The 22,761-nt window shown below is 50.6% G+C and overlaps 1 protein-coding gene across 1 annotated transcript in view; it reads left to right on the top strand.

Annotated features, from left to right (window-relative positions):
* Positions 1 to 22,761, top strand: part of EFCC1 (EF-hand and coiled-coil domain containing 1) — a 93,959-nt gene that overhangs the window by 57,885 nt on the left and 13,313 nt on the right. Inside the window, exons 3-5 of the mRNA XM_054975361.1 lie at positions 11,004 to 11,146; positions 15,949 to 16,084; positions 17,326 to 17,491. Coding sequence (XP_054831336.1) covers positions 11,004 to 11,146; positions 15,949 to 16,084; positions 17,326 to 17,491 — 445 coding nt within the window. The remainder of the gene's footprint in view (positions 1 to 11,003; positions 11,147 to 15,948; positions 16,085 to 17,325; positions 17,492 to 22,761) is intronic.

Below are 22,761 nucleotides of genomic sequence, written 5' to 3'. Positions count from 1 at the left end.
CCGTGCCTCCCGATCCGTCGGGGTGAGCAGCTCGCAGGCCTGCTCACCCTGTTGGGATCCAGCCCAATGCCTCAAAACCGCCAACCCCTAAAGTTGTGACAGAGCCCCCTCAAAAGCTCTGAAAATGCGGAGGGTGGGAGGGTGCATGTTGACCCTGCAGATGCTCAAACAGCAATGGCGCTGACCATGCGGTTGGATCCTCGCGGGATGGACGCTCCGCCTCCACTCTTCATCCCGCCTCCACTTCGTCCGTCCCCAGGTGGCAACCCAGCTTGCTGGTGAGTCAGCCGCTTCCTTTTGCCACCTAGGGGCTATGTCGGACTGCGTTGCAGCTAAGTAAACACACCGGACACTTGTGTGGGTTATAAATGGCCACAACTTTATTGATTACAGCTATATGGAGCATTGGCCTGGCATCTGGGCTGGATCCCCGTTGGCATCGTAGGCCTCACTGCCGAACCGATGCATCACCCGCCAGCCTCCCGCTGGCCACCACGGCACCTGTTGTTCCGTCGCCGGCCCCACCTGGCGACCCGTGCCTCCCGATCAGTCGGGGTGAGCGGCTCGCAGGCCTGCTCACCCTGTTGGGATCCAGCCCAATGCCTCAAAACCGCCACTGGAGGCAGGCCAAAGGCCCGCCTCCCCGCCAACGCTCCAGCTGCTGTAACCACAAAGGTGGAGCCACCCCAACCCCCGGGGGCCCCCGACTTCGATGACCAGAGGGAGGCAAAAACCCCAAGTGGCCTCGGCCAATCTGGCCCCTTGCGGGAAAAATTCCTCCCTGGCCCCGAAGGCGACCGGCACAAGCGCCCTGGCGATCTCCACCAGGGCCCCCCAGGGGGCCCACTCTCATCCCTCCGCCTGCGCTGCTCTCGCTGTAACTGCCAGCCGTCCAGCATTCGCGCAGCCTCTTCGCGGTAGGGGTACCTTGCCTGCCGTCGTGCCTGCAACTGAACACATACGTTAGTACTCTTCTTCCTGCCATACCCCAGGTGTGCTCTGGGCGTCCACCTGCCCTCACACCTTGCCATGCCAGCGGCCGGGCTCACCCCCGTCGCTGTGGTGGCTGCCCCGATGCTGACTGCTTGGGACCCCTTGGCGGAAAGTCCCCTGATCGAAGGCTGACCCGCCTGCCTGCTGCGAGGGGAATGACTGGCCAGCAGGGCTGCGATGGCCGGGCGCCTGTCCCTGTGCCCTTGCCTGCCTGCCCTGGGCAAGGGGCCCCCCGCCTGTGGCGCGGGGGCGCTCCTCGGTCCGTGATGGTGCTGTCCGCTGCTCCGCGCCCTTCTGGCTTGGTCTAGAGCTGGACCCGATCCCTCGTGCGCCCCCTTGGTTGGCACGTCCGCCAGCACTACGCCCCGTTGGACTGGCCCCAGGATGAGGCCACCGCCCCTTCACTAATGTGGCATGCCCTCACCGCACACGAGGCTGAAGGCCGCCTCAAACAGCATGCCTTCCTGAGTTGAATGCATAACCCGAACGGCTGTTTCAACGTGACCTGCCAGACGTTAGCTGTAATGGGCTGCCGGGCGTCCGTGTGCTGTGTTCCCAGCGGTCCTGCCCCGCCAGGCCCCGCTGGCCTGAGGCTGATTCCCGATACTGCCCTGGCCGTCGCCTGCCAAACGAGATAGCCGCTGTGTGCAGCCTGATGGTCCTAGGTGCAGTCCTGCCTTTCCCCTTTTGCGCCGGGCATTCTCACGGGACCCACAGGTCCTCTTTCAGGTGCTTCGTATCCTAATGTGGTGTTGCGGCTCTGATGTCCCGGCTGTTGCTCTGGCCAACCGGGCACAGAATGGTCCCCCCGGGGTGACGACCCGGCATGCAAAGTTCAGGCAATCCAGGAGGGACTGCCCCCTTTAGCGCTTTCTTCCTGGCTTTGACCACTGACTTGATCTTGTCTTGGCGGCCTTCTAGCTTCTCGGGGGGCAGCCCGCCGGCTCCCAGCACCGAATCTATTTCTATTCCTAGATATGACCGGCAAGTAGTCGGGCCTTCTTTCAGCGCCCACTCCAGGAATGTGCTGAAGGTCTCGAATGCTGCACAGGCCACCGCGCAGCCCATGAGGGACCAGTCCTCCGGGTGGACTGGCAGCAGCCGAAAGGCAGATTGCATATCGCACTTGGCCATCAGTGCGCCCTGACCACAAGCCTGCACCCAGTTCACGGCGTGTTCGCACTATGCGTAGCACCGTGCTGAGCTCTGGCGGTATCGCCTCGTTCACTGACGCTCCTTTCGGGTACGACAGGTGGTGAATCAACCAGAATTCGCCCGGTGTCTTCTTCGGAACCACCCCCAGCGGGGGTACTCTCAGATTGTTCACGGGGGGTAGATCAAATGGGCCTGCCCCGTGCCCTGCTTGTACCTCTTTTCCGATCTTGGCCACCACGAAGCCCCGCAGGTCCCGTGCAGCCTCTATTGTTGACTGCCCTCAGCCAGCCCATGCTGTCTGGCTGATCTCAACACGTGAGCTCATTGCTGGAAGCCTTCTTCCGGAAATTCTCGTCATACTTCAAGGCTGACCATTCTCCCGAAGTGGCTTTGATGTGTGCCACCTCCTTCATGTGTATGGTGAGGTGCCAGGCTTGCTCGGGGGGCGCAGCTTGCACCACCCCTGCATCCTTACAGTACCCAAGGCCCCAATTAATGAACGTGCGCTCAGCAGGCTTCTCCCTATCCTGTCGCCTGTGCTTGCACGGGTCCCGCTTTCCCCTTTCGGTTCCTCGGGTTGCAGCAGGGTGAACACTTCCACGCAGTACCCATTCACAATGCGTTCCCTCATGCAGGTTGGCAAGTGACACCCTACAGGTTCTTCTCCTGGCCCCACTGGTGGTGGTGACTTCCCCTGCCAGGTTGAGCGGGAGTGCTCCCACGCCGACCGGGCCCCTGTTGCGGCTCTGCTCAGGTGCCTGCGTCGTCAAGCCCACTCGGCCAGCCCCGGGGTGTAGGCTGCAGTCTCCCAGTAGTCCCTTGTGTTCCGTTCCCGGTCTTCATCCCCGGATGACTCACCTCTCGATTCCCTGGACGATGCTGTGTTGCAGCTCCTGCTCCTGCGGTGATACCTATGAGACCGCCGGCCTGGTGCCCTGGGCCATCCTCTACTCCGTCCATGTTCGGGGCCACTCTCCCCCTCACCTTTGGGTCTTGTCCGCTCTGCTTCCTCCTCCTTCGAGAGAGGTGTGGCGGTTGGACGTCCTGCCCCCTCCAAATGCGGCAGAGAGCACAGCCATGTCCTCCTGCCTGCTCTGCCGAGCCGCCTGGATGTCGATCCCTAGCGCAGGGGGGATGCCTGGTGCGCAGCCTGGTCCCCAGAGGGTGCAGGTGGTCCGCCACTGGATGCCATGGCCGGAGCCTTGGCCCAGGGGGGGGCCCATCGGGACTCCCCCCAGACATTGCGAGGGGGCCCTGCTGCACCCCTTGTGACAGATCTCTGTCGTGAGGCCTTGGCTGCTGTCTTGCTGCCTGCCCAAGCTTGGGGCAGTCTAGGCTGTGACGAAAAAAGGGGCACCCGCCTGGCGCGGCGGTCCCCCGTCAGTCCGGAACTGAGGGGGGAGGCTGCCTGGCCTGTCGCCGGGCCGCCTCACCGATGCGACTCCGCTGTCAGCCCGGACCTGCGACTGCCATTCGCCCAACGCTCCTCTGGAGGCATTGCCCTCCCCTGTGGGGAGGGGGCTGTATGTCGGGCCAGGCCCCTCCCAACTAAGGGTGCAGCGGCCCATGCCCGGTGACCCCAGCGGCCGCGGCGGGCGTCATAAGCAGCGTCCGGGCACCCCGCCCAGAACCGCCACAGGAAAGGCTCCCTCGGGCCGGCGGCTGTGCCGCGGGCCATCCGTGATCGCAGCGGCCCATGCTGGTGGCGCCCGGGAAACCCGCCCGGCGCAGCCCCCAGGAGAGGGCCCGACTGGCAGGCAGCCTCGTCGATGCCCTGAATGGCCCTGGCGGGCCGAAGGCCCCGTCGCGGGCCAGCCGCGACCACGGCGGCCCGGGCAGGCGGCGCCTGGGTAGCGCGCTGGGCACCACCGCCGCATAAGGCCCAACGGGCCGAGGGGGTTCATTGTGGGTCGGTCGCGGCCTCGGTGGCCTGCGCAGGCGGTGCCCAGGCGGTCCGCCCAGGGCCGCTGCCAGAGAAGGCCCCCGTGGGCCGAAAGCCTTGTGGTGGGCCGGCCACGACCACGGCGGCCTGCACAGGCAGCGCCTGGGCAACCCGCCCGCCGCAACCACCAGGGAAGCCCCCGACGGGCCGAGGGCCGAGGGCCTCGTTGCAGGCCGGCCGTGGCCGCGGTGGCCCGTACAAGTGGTGCACGATCTGCCCCCCCAGCACCACCGCCGTGGATGGGCCCGATGGGCTGAAGGCATCGCCACAGGCTGGCCGCGGCCATGGCAGCCCACGCAGGTGGCACCGGGCAGCCCGCCCGGCGCCGCTGCCCGACAAGGCCCCTGTGGGCCGATGTTATCGTCGCAGGCCGGCCACGGACGTGGCGGCCCACACAGCAGCGATCGGAACGCCCACCTGGCGCCGTGTTAGGGGAGGCATTCCAGGCCAGAGGCATCATCGTGGGCTGGTTGCGGCCACGGCAGCCCGTTCATGCAGCGCCCGAGAAGCCTGCCCGCTGCCGCCGCCATGGAGGGGCTTGACGGGCCGGAGGCCTAATTGCGGGCTGGCCGCGGCTGCGGCGGCCCACGCAGGCGGCGCCTGGGCAGCCCACCCAGAGCCGCCACCCGAGAAGGACTCTACCGGCCGAAGGCCTCGTTGTGGGCCGGCCGCAGTTGCTGCGGCCCGTACAGGCGGCGCCCGGGCAGCCCACCCGCCGCGGCCGCCAGTGAAGGCCCCTGTGGGCCGCTAGCCCCGTCGCGGTCTGGCCGCAGTTGCAGCGGCCCACGTAGGCGGCGCCTGGGCAGCCTGCCTGCCGCCGCCGCCAAAGAAGGCCCGCGAGGGCCGAAAGCCTCATCGCGGGCCAGCTGCGGCGGCGGCGGCCTGCACAGGAGGTGCCCGGGCATCTCGCCCTGCGCCGCCGCCAGAGAAAGCCCATGTGGGACAAAAGCCTCGTCGCAGGCTTGCCGCGGTCGCGGCAGCCCGAGCAGGCGGCGCCTGGGCAACCCGCCCGCCTCCGCCTCCAGAAAGGCCCCATGAGCCAAAAGCCTCGTCGCGGGCCGGCTGCGTTTGTGGCGGCCCGCGCAGGCGGCGCCCGGGCAGCCCGCCCGCCGCCGCCGCCAAAGAGGGCCCCTGTCGGCCGGAAGCCTCGTCACGGGCCGTTCGCGGCTGCGGCGGCCCGCGCAGCCGGCGCCTGGGCAGCCCGCCCGCCGCTGCCACCAGTGAAGGCCCCAGTAGGCCGCAAGCCCCGTCGCAGTGTGGCCGCGGTTGCGGCGGCCCGCGCAGGCGGCGCCCGGGCCACCCACTGCTGCCGCCGCCAAAGAAGGCCCCTGAGAGCAGAAAGCCTCACTGCGGGCCAGCCGCGGCAGCGGCGGCCCACGCAGGCGGTGCCCGGGCATCTCGCCCTGCGCCGCTGCCAGAGAAGGCCCATGTGGGCCAAAAGCCTCATCGCGGGCTGGCCGCAGTTGCGGCAGCCCGCGCAGGCGGCGCCCTGGCAGCCCGCTCACCGCCTCCGCCAGCAAGGCCCCTGTGAGCCGAAAGCCTCGTCGCGGGCCGGCTGCGCCCGGGCAGTCTGCCCACCGCCACCGCCAAAGAGGGCCCCTGTGGGCCGGAAGCCTCGTCGCGGGCCGTTCGCGGCTGCGGCGGCCCGCGCAGGCGGCGCCTGGGCAGCCCGCCCGCCACCGCCATCAGTGAAGGCCCCTGTGGGCCACAAGCCCCGTCGCAGTCTGGCTGTGGTTGCGGCCGCCCATGTAGGCGGCGCTCGTGCAGCCCACCGGCGCCGCCACCAGAGAAGGCCCCAGTGGGCCAAAAGCCTCATCGCGGGCTGGCGGCAGCAGCGGCAGCCCACACAGGCAGCACCCGGGCATCTCGCCCTGTGGCGCCGCCATAGAAGGCCCCTGTGGGCCAAAAGCTTCGTCGCGGTCCTGTCGCGGCGGGGCCCGCCTGCGCAGGCGGCGCCCGGACAGCCCGCCCGCCGCCGCCGGAGAAGGCCGCTCCTCACCGAAAGCCCCATCGCGGGCTGGCCGTGGCGGCGGTAACCCGCACGGCAGCGCCCGGGAAGCCCGCCTGGCGCTGCCGCCAGGGAAGGCACATCGGGCCAGAGGCCTCGTCGCGGGCCGGCCGCAGTTGCGGCAGCCCGCGCAGGCGGCGCCCAGGCAGCCCGCTCACCGCCTCCGCCAGCAAGGCCCCTGTGAGCCGAAAGCCTCGTCGCGGGCCGGCTGCGGTAGCGGCGGCCCGCGCAGGTGGCGCCCGGGCAGTCTGCCCACCGCCACCGCCAAAGAGGGCCCCTGTGGGCCGGAAGCCTCGTCGCGGGCCGTTCGCGGCTGCGGCGGCCCGCGCAGGCGGCGCCTGGGCAGCCCGCCCGCCGCCGCCACCAGTGAAGGCCCCTGTGGGCCACAAGCCCCGTCGCGGTCTGGCTGTGGTTGCGGCCGCCCATGTAGGCGGCGCTCGGGCAGCCCACCGGCGCCGCCACCAGAGAAGGCCCCAGTGGGCCAAAAGCCTCATCGCGGGCCGGCGGCAGCGGCGGCAGCCCACACAGGCGGCACCCGGGCATCTCGCCCTGTGGCGCCGCCATAGAAGGCCCCTGTGGGCCAAAAGCTTCGTCGCGGTCCTGTCGCGGCGGGGCCCGCCTGCGCAGGCGGCGCCCGGGCAGCCCGCCCGCCGCCGCCGGAGAAGGCCGCTCCTCACCGAAAGCCCCATCGCGGGCTGGCCGTGGCGGCGGCAACCCGCACGGCAGCACCCGGGAAGCCCGCCCGGCGCTGCCGCCAGGGAAGGCACATCGGGCCAGAGGCCTTGTCGCGGGCCGGCCGCAGCCACGGCAGCCCGCGCAAGCGGCTTCCGGGCAGCCCCCTCGGCGCCGCCCCCAGATCAGGCTGCCTTTTTTGGCTGCTGGCCTCGTAGCGGGCCAGCCACAGCCGCAGGGCCTGGGATTGTGGCTTGGGCCGGCCGCAGCACGGGCCCGCATGAGCAGCAACCAGCCCGCTCGCTCAGCGCCGCCCTCGGGAAAGGCCCCGTTGCCCGAAGATGCGACGTGGGCCAAGCGCAACTGTGCCGGGCTCATTCAGGCGGCGGCCGGGCAGCCCGCTCCGTGCCACCGCTGCAAAGCCCTCTGGTGGGGCCTGATGTTATGGCGCAAGCCGGCCCCAAGAGGAACGGCCGCGTAAAGGAGCTGGGGGTTGCCTCCTGCCCCCTGGCAAGGCCCGCCGGGGCCATGGGCCCAGGGTCGGTCCCGATTCGCCTTACGCCCCCCCAGGCCCACTGGAGGTGAGGGCCGCTGTGTGGCTGGCACAGGGGGGAAAGGGGGACAATCCCCCCCATTCCCCCAGGCCCCCCACCCCAGAGAGGCACAGACCCTCTATCGGGAAAGGGGGGGCGATCCCAGGCTCTCCCCCACCCCCGCTGAGCGGCGGGGGGGGAACAGGGGAGGTAAATGCCCCACCCGAGCATCTGCCTCCGTGCCTGCATGTTGATCCTGCAGATGCTCAAACAGCAATGGCACTGACCATGCGGTTGGATCCTCGCGGGATGGACGCTCTGCCTCCACTCTTCGTCCCGCCTCCACTTCGTCCGTCCCCAGGTGGCAACCCAGCTTGCTCGTGAGTCAGCCGCTTCCTTTTAATCCAGGTCTTCCTCCATTTTACTCTGGATGGCAGATATAGTTCTCCTCACCTCTATTTTATTCTCACAACAATCCTGTGACGTAGGTTAAATTCAGAAAACATGACTTGCCTAAGATTTTCCAATGACCATTGTGGCTCAGTGGGGATTGGAACCCATTTCTCCCCAGTTCTAGTCCAACTCTGTAAGCTTGGGGTCCTCAGCGTGGCACCCTTAGGTGCCATGGTGGCTGCCAACATCTGTCCTTTTGCCTACCAAATATTTTTAGAAAGTTGGACAGATGGGGTTTTTGCCTAGCAGGTTTCTGATTGGCTGTTGGAGATCTTTAAAAACTTTGCTTTGACAGCAGCAGCAGCCACCACAGTACAAGAATCTTCACTGTGTGACTGAAGGTAAACTATGTGTATACAAGAAAATATTTTAAAATAACATGTTCATTTAAAAAGTCATCCTGTTAAACACAGCTTCTGCCTGAAATATTGAAGATTTACTATTAAGAGTTATGCACAATCTCACTCCTTGACATTTTATGTTTGGTTCTGCCTCCTGCAGCAGCTATGTTGTGGTTGAGCTCCCCACCCTGTGTCAGAATTCCAAAGATGCCTGCATGATCAAAAAGGCTGCGGACCCCTGCTTTAAGCACTACACCATACTGGTAGTTAAACATGCCATGTGTGTGCCTGTTTGTGGCTTAAGGTTATACCGCTGCTTTTGAGTTGTTTCTATGTCATAATGGATACTGTTTGGTTGCAAATTAATGCCTCAGTAGAAAATGAGATCTGCATATTAAGTTGATTTTTTTTGGAAGCCCTAGTAAGCCACATCAGAGATAAAAACTGAGTTCTTTGTTCTCCAGAAAACATACATCTCTTTGCAACAGGCCAGCATACCCTTTGACCCTCCAAGCAGAACGCAGCTCACGAGTCCTATATGCTGGCTCATCGGGGACTTGACAAACCTTGCTTTTGATGCTTGGCACAGACTGTAAAATGGAGATTCTCAGATGTGTATCAGACCTTAATACATTGCCAGAAGGGTCCTGAGTTAGGCAAATCCGGCTTCACAGTGACTTAAATAATATGCTCCTAAATGCCAACGGAGACATCCTTATCTAGACCTTGATCCCGGGCCTACAAGATCCCAATCCCATGTTCCTTTAAAGTGATTGTCAAGTCAGAAGGTGGCTATTTATATTATAGCTGTCACATGAAATCAGCTTCAAGTCATATGAACCCTTCAAGAAAGAAAAGCTTAGCATGTTGTTTCATTTTTTCTACTTGCATCTGCTTTATCGACAGTTGTCAGTGTTACCAAAGCCTGACAAAATTATCTACATTCTGTGGGAAGGATTGCTTTTCATTAAGACCTTGAGCACATTGAGGGCGTTAAACTACATTATAGCCAGAATCCCCAGTGTGAAGAACCAGAGCTTCAGCCAGAACCATTAAACTGAAAAATGTTCTTGTATGCACCCCTGTTAGAAGAAATTTCTATGGCGGCATATGATGCTCACTGGAAAACCTTCATCTGTGTTTTTTGGGATCTATTTTCAAGAAACTGACTTTGCCCAGTTTGTTTCTTGACCTTTTTCAAGCACTGGTGCAGGCTTCTTGACCTAGTTAAAGTCAAAGAAGGCCTTTCTCTGGGAAAGTGCAGTCAGATTCTGCAAGTTCTCCGACTGATAAGGGTGAGATGGAACTAGGCACAGGTGCGCTTCATAAGAGCTTCAAGGACAGAACTCAGAAGGGTGTTTCACACCTGTATTCCATCTCGTTAATGCTAAGATCTTTGGGAATGGGGAGAGTTGCTCCTAATTGTGAATATGTGTCAGCTGTGGAGACCTGATGTCACAGGGGTTAGCAACTCACTGATCGGTCAAGGTGGTCAGGTCATACTGTGGGCCTTAAAGCTTGAGTCTTCATTCTAGTTACATCCTTCCTTCCGGATGGTTTTTGGTGAATGCCTGCTGCAAGTCACATGTCATTCTTGTGTCCTGAGCCTGAATGCCTGGACAGGTGTCAGCTCGGATCTCTTGCTCTGAACTTTTGACTTTGAAGTTCTGCCTGGACTTTTTTTTTACTTCAGCTTGACAAGGTAGCATCCGAGTAGAAGACTGAAAGCCTGTATAAGTATTGTTAGGATAGTTTATTTAGTTTTATTATTTTTTCTCCTACTTGCACATTTCCATAATTGTATTTTCTTGCACTTCTTTCAATAAACTTTATTAATCATATTCTTGTGGTGATATTTAAGTTTCAATGCTTTAATCTGAATCCTGCATATAGTGGCTCTCTGTTACCCTGGGTAGGGAGGATTCACTCTCTAGTTGTGGCTTTTGACATCTGTACCAAACCTTCTTGTGTGACAAGGTGGTTTCAACATGTTTTAAAAAACAGTTCCATATTGGGCCAGATTTCAAGTTTTAATATGCTGTTGTTAAGAATATATGCTTGCTGCATCAGAGATTATTTACCATTATTTGCTTTTCTAGGACAGAGTTTGCATTCATGTTAGATTCATGCATAGCTGAAATGAACACACACACACGTACTGCACTGATAATTTTGTTGGGCCATGCAAAATCAGAGGCAGGGGAGAAGGGCTTGAAAAGATGTGTCTTTTCAATACAGAATTTACAGAACACACAGGGATGTTCAAAATCAAGGGTGAGAAAAGAACAAAACTCATAGGAGGTTTTTAGACTGCTTGTTGGAATAGGTGAATATACCTACAACAAATAAATGAAGAAAAAGAAAGTCCCATGCTAGAATTGAAACGGAAGTGTGCAAGACAAAGGCTAAGTAGGAAAGAAACAGTTGATGCTAAGACCCTGGTAGGCAAAACTCCCAGAAGTTAAGTACAAATCAGGATATGGCACAGTATTAAATGTGGAGTGGACTGTAGAATGCACAAGCACTACCAGAGCAAATTTTGCCAAAAATAAGCTGGTGTAACCACCCCTTAGGGAGATGCTGTGGCTCAGTTGTAGAGCATCTGCTTGGCATGCAGAAGGTCCCAGGTTCAATTCTCTTGGATCTCCAGTGAAAAAAGACGAGGCAATAGAGGGATGTGAAAGACCTCCTCCACCTGAGACCCTGGAGAGCTGCTGCCAGTCTTGAGTAGACGGTACTGACCTTGATGGACCAAGAGTCTGAATCAGTATCAGGCAGCTCCATGTGTTCACCGAGGGCTGTGGAATCCCCTGCACTGAAGAATGCTTAAACTTGGCATGTTGGTTTGCCCCCCCCCCCCCACTTACATTCCATTTATTTTGTTATTTTGCTTCTATTTGTTTCAGGTCCGAGGTCTTGAAGGTCCAGCTTCTGATATCAGACAGCCTAGAACAGAAGATCAACCCAGCAGTGAATGGGCGATACTCCCTGTCAGTTGTTCAGCAAGACAGAAGTTCACCCACTGGTGGAGCAGGAATATCAGAGAATGGTATGGAGAATGCGTGTAAATGCGGCACATCCATCAACACGCATTTCATTTTTTAAAAAACTCTCTGAGTGCCAGTGGGAAAGAGTCTGTAGATAGAAAAGCTCACTGGCCTCTCTTGAATGTGTTTTTAATGTGTCTCATCTAAAGGACAGTAAAAGAAATTGCTTCTGTATGGAGCCTGCTTTAAATGGCTCCCTGTGGCCACGACCTCCACCAAGCAAGCTGTTCACGTAGGGCACTTATCATGTGATTGAGCCATTGTACTTGTTCATGAACAGGAAGTCACCTCAGGGAGCTACTTCAAGCAGCCTCCAAAAGGCAGCCTTTCCATGGGTATCAGCTTTCTAATACTTGACAGGATTGTCTTTGCGGAGAAACTTAATTGGGGCAATTTAATTCGAGTGCATTTCTTCTGGCTTGTTAGCATGATCTGTTACTGTTGTTCAAACCTTGGCTCTGAATTCCAGGCACTGCCAGCTCCAGGAAAACATTTAACAGTAATTTTCCATATGGAAAACTCCCTAGAAATCACTTTGCCCTCCCACACTTCCGTCTCTGAGAAGGCTGAGCAGCGTCCTGCACATGCTGTATCATCCGTGGCCATAAACACAGTGGTCTGTGGCAGTTTCTGAGAGACTGCGGGTAGTGTGAAATCCCACCAATGCCCGCAGGTTTGTCAGGCCTGCTTCTGACTAGTATTTTTCCAGAATCCAACTTGACAAAGATTTATAGAAAGCCTTTTATCACTAATTACGTCTCTCTGTCCCCAGCCCTGCTTCTGCTCCACCCCATGTAACCTTCTGCAAATATCTTGATTACCACAAAAAGAATAGATGGCCACTGGCACAAAGACCTTCTACCTTTCTGTTATATTCAAGGGTTTTAGAAAGCTCATCTGAGACTACAACTGAGTAGGCTGAATTTCTATTGCAAACCTGGATATGTCACCCTTTCAGCTTGAGGTTGGGGGGGGGGGGTCCGTTCCTCATGCAGTTCTTCCCATGCTGTAGTCCAGTTATTCCTCATGCTTGCTGAGAATGCTGAGGGATTTATTAAACTGAGAGGATAAATAGTAAGAGATGCTGGCTTACAGAAAATTAGGGAATGAGTGTAATGTATGCTGGGATGTCACACCTCTCTGACTCACAGGAGATACTTTTAGGGACATCATCTGGAATTTGGGGGAGGGAACATACAGCTGTTCCACGTAGAGAATAACGGGTGGATTCGGACTACACTGGCAATTTCCAGCCATTTCTCCTTTCTCCTTCAGACACCCCTTATGCTGTTGTTCAGAGTTCCCCAGGGGGCTGCAGTGGCTGTGGGGGAGCAGGAAAGTTCTGTTCTGTTGCTGGAAAATTTAGTCTGGATCCAACCCTGAGTGTCTGAGAAGTTGGACACTCCCAAAGACTGATCACCTGTGATCTGAAACAGCAATCTACTTAAATGATACACACACACCCCTTGCAGTCTTCCTTCTGCTTATCTCAGCACAAAAATCCACTTACAAGAGAGATAAAGAGACAGGCACTCCTCACCGTGAAAATGTGTCTGAATAAAATAGGAAAATGCAAACGTGCGTATTCTTTGACACTGGAATATGTTGTATTGTCATTTTGAGATAATGGACCACTGGGGAAGACGCCATAGAAAGCTGCTTGGTTCTTTGTTTTATTCTGACAGAAGAAGGGTTTTACATTTTACTGATTTTGTGCTATTGCTGTTTATTTACTAACATATATACATCATTTGTTTTTTAAAAGTAGATTCACTTATACCCCTTTTTTCTCAGCATTTTTTTCCTGGTAGATATTGCAAGGCCTAAAAACCTAAAAGCAGTTCTAATGGATAAGACTACAGAATGGTCCATCTAGTCTACTAGACTAGACTAGAGAAGACAAAACTCTGCCCCCCCTTATTGTTGCCCCTAAGTTATTGGAGTTCAGAGGTATACTGTCCCTGAACATGGAGGTTCCATTTAGCTATGATTGCTGATATCCATTGATGGGCCTATGTTTTCTGAACGTGTCTAATTACCATAAGATATCAGCCATCACTACGTCTTGTGGAAATGAGTTACATCGATTATTATGCATTGTGGGAAGGATAACTTTCTTTTGTTTGTTTGGCATCTATTGCTCGTCAACATCATTGAGCATGCCTTAGTTCTAGGATGATGGGAAAGGGAAAAAATAAATCAGCCAGTATAGTATTGGCCTTGAAGCTACCATTTATACAGGGCCAGTACTTTATAGGCTGATTTAATTTAAATTAATTTCCTAATGGTTGCTACCACCAAACTTGCCTTTTTCACCATTGCCAGACACTGATTTGATATTGCTTTGAGCTATTTACTATAACCCTTGTTGTCACTGTCTTGGTCAGTTGCAGTCACCTCAAAATTTATCAGTGTATAAATAAAATTAGGCTTTGTTGTGCTGTAGTGGACCTTTTTTTGTGATGCTGTTGCCCATTCACCCAATTTGGAGTCTATTTAGTTTTTCCATCTTTGAATAAAACACATACTGGTGATAAATTCTCAGGCTTCTGCATTTAAAAGTAACTCAGAAATGTATAGTTGGGTATGGTACTGTTTAGTAAACGACAGGGCTATGAATAAAAAATGCTAAGACTGGATCAAGTCCTTGGAGAAAAAAGATGCCCATGTCTGGAGAAAAGTGATAACAATTGTTCAGCTGTGCAGGCATCAGGACTTCCTATAAGATTCTGTCTTCCCTATCTTTTTAAAAGAGCTCCAGTCGGGTATCTGCAGTCTACCAGTGACTCTGAGAACAAACGTAACACGGTGGAGGTCAGCAACATAATTGGCTTGCAGACCAGTCTTTCCTGGCTGATCTATCCCTGATCACTTTCCTTCAAACTCCATTATCAAGAAATGTAGGCAGTACAGCTGAAAATACAAAGGATTATTTTCTGTGGCTTCCAGAGTGCAAATTTAAGGGGACAATTTTGGAAACCATAGCATAAAGGATGCAGATGCATTCTCTCACTCTGTAATTGTCCAAGCTTTTGATCCCACTAAACTACAAATTACTGTCTTTATTTACTTCACTTATAGCTTGCCTTTCCTGCTGAAACTCAAGGCAGATTACAAAATAATTCAATCATACAGCATATTAATCCTTAGGAGACATAAGTGAAAATTCATTCTAGCTGACTCAAAAGTAGCGCTTGACTGTAGTTGTTTTTTATTTTTTATTTTTTGGTAGAAAATGTTTTTATCTGTTTTTACTTTGTTGTAGAACAAGAGAAAAATTTTACCCAAAAAACTTAGGTATAAGCATGTAGCCGTTAATGTGTGTTGAAGACTTTGTTGTTGTACAACAGTGCCCTCTGCTGGACAGAATACAGTGTATTAAATCTTTCACCATTCCCAGCAAAATAAGTGTAGAAAAACCTCATAATCTTTGCATGCACCCTGGTTGTCCGAAACACTCTCACCTATAAAATGTTGAGCGTATAGCTCGCCCAAGATAACCATATGCTTCAGTAGGCCTAATTTTGAAACAAGGCAGCTGAATTTCTCCGTCTAGAGCAATGTGCTGGAAAAAGGCACTGTACTGTTGTTCATAAACGTTGTTCCACAGCCATCTTTCATTCCACCTCTTGCACAAACAATTCTGTTTTAGTGTCTTGTTGTTTCACTGCTTTCCTTTCAGTCTGCCTTCTGGACTGGGTTGTCTTATTGCCTCTGTGGCTTACTTCACACAGAATCAGGGCCAGTTCCAGGTTTGAGGGGGGGGGACCTTGGACAGAGAGTCCTCACCCCCATGCCCACTACTCTGCTCCCCCTTCTTGCCCTCCCACCCATGTGCCCCTGCCTGCCCACTCAAAAGCTCTCCCACCCCTTGCAGTCCCAGCTGCCCACACTGCCTGCATGCCCTTTCCCCAATGGTGCTGGGTGGTGAGTGCAGCTAAAAGTGCCACTGCCATGGCCACCAGGAACATTAATGTTTTGTGCATCACCACCTGTCCTTCTCCAGCAACACTTGGCAGCATATGCAACTGGGAGCAGAGGTGACAAAGCACTCGCAAGCAACCAGTGGAAGGACGTGAGTGCAAGCATCAAAGGAGATGTGTGAGTTGGGAGAAGCCATGGGCCCTGGCAGCTGCCTCACCTTGCCATGTGCTGATGCCGGCCCTGTAGAGAGTAGTTCTTTGAAAAGTGGATGCATTGAGCTAGTTCTTGAACCAAGAGTATAGGAATTCCAAATTCCATGGTTCTGTTAATGTTAAAGGGCGATACCAAATGTCAATGACAAAAAATACCAAATAGGTAAGTTAAGCAATAAGCCTCCTTTTGCTCAGCCATCTAGTAAATAGCCATAATACAAATGATAACTGTTGAAAATCATTCCTGAAGCATATGTGGCAGGGACTATTCTTTTGGAGGAGAAGGCTATTGGAACATCCCATAATCAATGCAATAGATTATAGCAACAGTCAGTACGCAGTAGTACAGTCTGCAGTCTTTACCCCTTTTCCAAAGCATCCCTCTGAATCATTTAGGTATAGTACAGCTCTCCTACTAGTGAAATCCTAAGCAGTTACTCCAGTCTAAGCCCAGTGAAATCAGCGGGCTTAGACTAGAGTAACTCTGCTTAAGATTTCACTGTACACGTGTATAATAAATAGTAATGGATGGATCAAGTACTTCAACAAACCATTCACTTAAAATTACCTCCTCAACTTGCTTAAACTGAATATCATTTTCGAGTTATTGCTTGAAGGTGTTAACAGTACACGCTGTTGAATAAAGGCTGTTCTTTCTTTTTTTCCAGTGGAAGATCAGATGTTTCGTTCAGTGGAAGGTCAGGCAGCATCTGATGAGGAGGAAGAGAAGGGGACTGGGGACCAGCCATCCCAGGTGGCTGAAGTGAAGAAACTCCTAGCCAGACTTTCCTGCTGTAGTAGTGGGTATGTCTCCATAAGACTTGTACATGTATGTAGTTTGATACATTTTTGTCAGCATATCTCAAAGTGCTTCTGTGGGGCTTAGCAAAACTTCTCGGAGAATACATGTGAATCAAGGTCCCTCTCCTCTTCAAACCCCGCTCCTCCACAGGATCCATCCCCAAATCTCCAGAATTTCCCAACCTGGAGCTGGCAAGCCTAAGTCTACCTGATCTTGTTTTGCCTATCTACCTACCGTGGTCCTAGGAGAGGCCCTAATGCAATCTGATTTAATTGATTACTCTTTTTGATTGGATATTGTTTTTAACTGGTCTCTTTGTAACACACACACCCCTTTTGCTGTCTGCAGATTTGAGTAGAAATAAATCTGCCTTATGATTTGAACACTTCTTGCATTTGATGAAGTGACCTTTGGCTCACAAAACTTTTTGGAATAAATATTGTTAGTCTCATAGGTGTTGCTGGATGCCTGTTTATTTTGCTGATCCGGCAAGGAGAATGATGCCTCCCACACACATTCTCCAAGATTCAGATGTAGATTCTCTCTACACAGGACATCTTACACAGGGATGCTCAAGTGACTTTCTCTCTGTGTGGTTTTATAGTCAAGTGTACTCTGTCTCCCTAGCAGTGTATATGCACAATGGGAGAACAAGTGTAAGATCTTTCACTTGAGCATCCCTGGTGTGTTATGTAGAGAGACTCGTAGTATGCTGATTTAGTGTCAGGACTGTAATCCTAGACAGTGTGTCAGCTTGTGGGGGAGATGTGGATGTAACTCAAATTGTCTTTGCAGTTCCTTTTGGAGTTGCTACTTACAACCAAACAAGCAAGCTTGCTTTGAACTTGATCTGCAGCTTGCCACAGTATGATTGACTGTTGTAGACACTCCATGCACACTGTTGTGTAGTCAGAGCACATAGCTTTCTAAGATGGCAATCAGACATAAAATTGATCATCTTATCCTATCTGAGGAAATAATTTCAGAACGCAATTTATTATGAATGCCAAATACTGTGCTATTCTGTGATATTAAACAAATTACCCATTTCTCATTATTCCAAGACAGGGAACTTCCATTCCCATTGCTTTTTATTTTTGCCCTGTGCTGATTAACTCTGTATCTCATCTTTGTTTTATATAAACAAGGATGCCTGGTCTAATCTTACACCGTGGCTTGGGAAAGACCACCTGTCTCTAGATATGTTAAGGGGGCAAAGTCATGTGGATCTTTCTTCCCTCAGATGTGATGACCCCATAGTGAAGAGGCTGATGTCCTGTTTTGGAAACATTAGCAGGGATGACCATGAGAACTCCATTGTGGAACTGGTCAAGAGTCTCTCAAAGTTAATGGAACAGCTAGAAACAAAAGGGCAAGACGTGAAAAAACTGGAAATAAATACAGAAGAGGTAAATTCTTTGGCCTGTGCCTCCTTGAAATAAAATCCAGGGGGCCCAATGCACAGAGCCAGAGCCAGGGAGCTCTGTGTATATAACTGCTGCTCATCTCATGGTGTTGTTTTGTGATCATTGCTCCATATGTTGTCAGAAAGGGCTTCCACAATCTCCTCACAGGGCTACTTGAACTGAAGGCGAGGGCTCAGAAGCCTTGACGTGTAGATGGATTTCTCTGTATAGTCCTTTGGATCACAGCCAATGGCCATGGACAATTAGCCTCTGTGAAAAGGCTTGGTATAATTTAGAATAAACTTGTCGTAGTTCAAATGCTTTCTCTTTCTGACTAAGCTTTTCATAGCATATCTCTAAATCGCTTATTCTCTTGCTATATGCCATATCTTGTTGGTTGTGTAGTATGATCTTTGCTCTATGAAGTGACGTTGTTTATATTTTAGACCTGTGTTTGTAAGTAGGTGCTATTTAAATATGCATTCTGCAAGCATACATATGATCCTTGCCCTATACTGCAAATCCTCTGTTTCCCAACCCAGCAGTTGTTAAAAGCATCTACAAGGAAGTCCCATACATATGTAGCATGCTCGCTCAGAGACTTACTGATTACCACTACAAATCCCTGCTTCTGTGCTGCTTCGAGCATGCAGAAGTCACCCAGCCTAGCACCCAGTCCTGAGGAAATAGGTAGAAAGATCCCACTGACAGAATTTTCTGGTAATCCCCAAGTCTCAGACTGTGTGTATTCTGAATTTCACATTTCTGATGCGGAAGTATGGTCATGATGTTGTTATCTCTATCATTAAGTACCAAGCATCTTTGAATCTCAGAAACATCCAAGATTTGGGCTGAAATAGCCTACTATCCCATTATACAGGATACATAAACCATTTTAAATAACAACAACTGCTCTTCTATACCTTCCTTCTGAACAGATAAGTGCCACCCTCAGAGCACTGAACAAAGTTTGGCATAGTGGTTAAGACTGAGCAGCAGGACTCTAATCTGGAGAACTGGGTTTGATTCCTCACGCCTCTACTTGAAGCCAACCGGGTGACCTTGGGTCAGTCACAGCTCCTTTGGAGCTCTCTCAGCCCCACCTATCTCACAAGGTGATTGTTGTGAGGATAGTGGACATTATGTAGTCCTGGAGGGCAGTATATAAATCAAATGTTGTTGTTGTCTCCACAATACAGCTGGAGGACTGGGGTTGAGAGGCGTGGCTTACCCAAGGCCGCCTGCAGAGATCTTGGCAATCATGGGGTTCAGACCAACAGAGTGCTGACTCAGCCAACCACTTAACCGCTCTGCTACAGCACAGCAGCTCTCTAGTTAACATAGGAATTACTGTCATTTTCTGTAGGTGATTTTGTAAAATTGGATCTAATTGCAGTATGGTGCTTCTTATTTGCACTATCAAAATAACAGCTTAAAAATACAGTAAAAAAACTAGAGCAAAACAAAAGTCCTTTCAGCTGCAGGCAGGTCAAGAGTAATAACCACACATATGGATCAATAGCCAATCCAATCTAAAAGTACAAAGGCCAGGAGATGAAAAAGGCTATTAACTCTGATTCCTTTTAAAGTGTGTTCCGATACTCAGCAACTGTAAATTCAAAGGGCCATCTTCCAAAGTAAGTTTAATGAAGGTGTCAGTTCTTAAATGATAAATAGAAGAAAATATGAGTAAACCCTAAAGATGATACTCTCCCAAGCCTGATACTACAAACAAATGCCAGTGAGTAGATACTAACACGTGGATATTGCTGGACAAACTGATAAAAAAGGAGTGTCAAGATGCCAAGAAAGGCACCTTACCTGCATTTAGGCAATTAGCCAGAAACATTTACCTGCAAGTGTATTAAATGGCTATTCATTTTTCCGCTGCATAAATTCATTACATTTTGCAAGGATCCACCCAGATGTAGATACGGTCTGTATTTTTAAAAAAACAAGAAAGAGTAGTAGTTGAGCACATAGTTGGGCTGCAGTCTGGAAAACCACATAACTAACTCTGTGAAAGTCTTGTAATGATTTTGATATCCCCATTAATAGGTGCCGAGCACCTCTGAATCTGCTTTTCACTTTTTGCTGCTAACTGCTGCCCCAGCACTAGGTTGCAGTGTTTTTGCGATTTGTGAGAAGGAAGGGGGGAATCAGCAATCTCATTAGACATGCCCAATCCTTTGGGAACACCCTAAGGAACTTCCCCAGGTTATAGTTTTAGACAGTATTAAATCTTTAATAACAATCTACAGGACTGAGATTATTTCTACAAACCTGAGGTTTGCAGAAAATATGAAATGTTAAAAGGATGTTTAAAAAAACAAACAAAACAGGTATTGCAGATTAAAAACAGCTCCTTCACAGCAGAGATCTTGCAAGAACACATTATGAGATCGTAGCCAACGTTTTGCGTTGTCAACACAACCCATCACAACAAAAAAACATTCTTCGTTGTAAAGAATTGTGTCACCAGCTCAGAAAGACATGGTAACAACCCCAGCGAGGAGAGTGGGGGGAGGGAAAGTGGGAACAAAGCCAGCTGTGTGAGAGGTAGGAAATGGTCCAATTGCTAGAAGGACCAAAGACAGAATGAAATAGGCATAGATTTTAAAAAATTGGGTAGGTGAGGAAGCCAAAGGGAATAGAAAATAGTGTGCAAGTGGGTGAGGGAGGCAGTTTAGGAAGTAGAACTGAAGGAAGAGAGGAAGAAGCAGGCGGTGGGGGGATTTCCTCTCCACTGTCAGTCATTATGGGTCCCCCAGTTGTAATGATTGAATGGTGGAATTAAGCTTTCTCATGCATCCATCGCTGAGACAGCTGGCCTTGCACCACCAGCACCTTTAAACCTCTAGTGGCAGCCATGGTTAAGGAATGGGGAACGTTAGATCAGCATTGATATGGAAATTACAGGGAACACGTGTACTGTTTTATTTTTATTTATTTGTTTTTATTTATGTCATTTATAGTCTGCCTTTCTCACTAAGACTCAAGGCAGATTGCACAGTGTGAAATTAGTACAGTCAATTTCAAGGACATTTCCATAAGCAATGCCATAGGGTAAATAAATACAAGCATATAGCATTAGCAAGAATCCAGCACAGAGTTGAAGAAATGCTGAAGAAGAGCATAAGCAATTCTAGAACTGACATTAGACAACATAGAACTACCCAGTAGGCTCATACTTGAAGCACAGGTGACTCATGGAGTACAGCATAGTACCCAGTGGCATTCAGTAGCACTGATCAGGAAGCAAATGAGTGAGATGTGTATACATCCAGGTGGTTAAGATGATGGGAATCTTGGTGGAATTTCTTCGCTGGCTCTATTGATGCAGTATGCAGTTAGCACTTAACTTCTTTAATACACTGAGATCTGGTGGATGCTTGCTCATGAGTTTACAATGTATTTACATATTCCAAAGAAGAAGAAACTGGCAGGGAGTATTGAATATGGTAGCATGTTTATGCGGTTAAAGTTTGCATAGGATACAGTGGGGTTTAAGAGAGAAGTGTGTCCCATGCATGCTGTCCTTTATTTTAAATACTTTTTCTTTTATTGATAAGATTAAAAGCTCAATAAAAAGGGCAGAGAAAAGAGAAAGAAAAGAAAAAAATAAAAAAGAAGAGAGAGAAAAAGAAAAGATCAAAAATTAAAGAAATTAAAGACAAAAAGAACAATAATACGTTTCATTTTCCATTTTTCTCTACAACACCTATCATATGTTAACAAACATTATACCTTTAGTTTTGATATCTCCAAAATTTACCTTTTCTTATACTGCCCCCTTCTATTTATTTTTCCCAAATTTATCTTCTTAGAAATCAAATCCACAAATCATCAGTTCATTTTTTCTTGTCTCACGTAGGAAGTCAATAAGGGGTCTCCAATTAACTATAAAGATAGACAATATTTTATCTCTGATCAGAGCTGTAAGTTTAGTCATCTCTGCTAACTCCATCATTTTCACAATCCAGTCATCCATTGAAGGCAATTCTGTACTTTTCCATTTTTGTGCATATAAAAACCTAGTTGCTGTTGTCATATACAAAAATAGAATGCCATGTTTATTTTCTGTTTGTCCATTAGTCACAACAAAAAGGCTTCTGGTTTAAATTGTATATTGATCTTCAAAATTTTCTGTATTATCATACGAATTTGTGACCAAATTTTTTTGCTTTAGGACAAGTTCACCAAAGATGATAAAATGTCCTTTCACGTCGCTCACATTTCCAACCTTTGTTTGACATACCTTTACTCATTTTTGCTAATTTATCAGGAGGCATATACCACTGATGCATCATTTTATAAAAGTGTTCTTTAAGGGTGGAACTCAAAGTAAATTTGAACCCCTTTACCCACATATTTTCCCACTGGTCCAACCATGCATGTTGTCCCTGATGATTGTTTAACTGTATGGGTGGGGAATACAAGTTTTTGTATGGATTCAGGGTTTGGGCTCATACGGTCTGTAAGGTATCAGCAGTGAACAGAACAGCAAACCTGCCAGCTCTTGTGGGGAAATGCTCAATATGATTAATCTACAACAGGCATACATTTATCTAAAAGCATTAACACTTTCTAAACCTGGCTACTGATCTGATGGCAACCACAGTGCTAGTGTCGGGAACAAGAAGTTCTCTGTTTGTTTCATTGCTATGAAAAACCTGGGTTTGGAAATGGGAATTTAGAAATCACTGTTCATCAGATAAGATGGGCTATGTCATCTACCCATATTACAAAATGACCTGGAAGTTAGGGAAACAGAGCATACGTTCATTTTTAGCTGATGCTGTCCAAGTGCCATTTAAAATATATTTTGTCAGCAATAAGGTGACCTTTACTTTTTACTCTTATAACATTTGCTCTCCAGGGCTTTGCAGTTGCTTCTCAGTTACTAAATATTGATTAGGTTAGTATTTCCCTGCTAAATAAAATCAATTCCTTTTAAAAAATGTATTCTTCTTCAAACTATGCTGACCCCTTGCTATATTTGTTCAGTTTCCTTCTCCAAAGACCACATGTTATGAGCTGGAATAAAGATTTAAAAATGCAACAAAAATTAGCAAGAACTGGCAAACATCAGACTTGTCCCAAAGTGTTAAAAAGTAAACCATTTAGACTTGCATTTGCAACAAACATTTGCAAAGAGTAATATTTAAAATGCTGCACTGATTATTTGCCCAGTGTAATAAAAAAGAATGGTCTGATGTTAAAATGAAATCAAAGTCAAGTCCAGTAGCACCTTAAAGTCCAACAAAGAGTTT

This window comes from Eublepharis macularius, chromosome 4, assembly GCF_028583425.1.
Source record: "Eublepharis macularius isolate TG4126 chromosome 4, MPM_Emac_v1.0, whole genome shotgun sequence".
NCBI lineage: Eukaryota > Metazoa > Chordata > Lepidosauria > Squamata > Eublepharidae > Eublepharis > Eublepharis macularius.
Note: the sequence above shows the minus strand (reverse complement) of the source record. Positions and strands in the feature narration are given on the sequence as shown.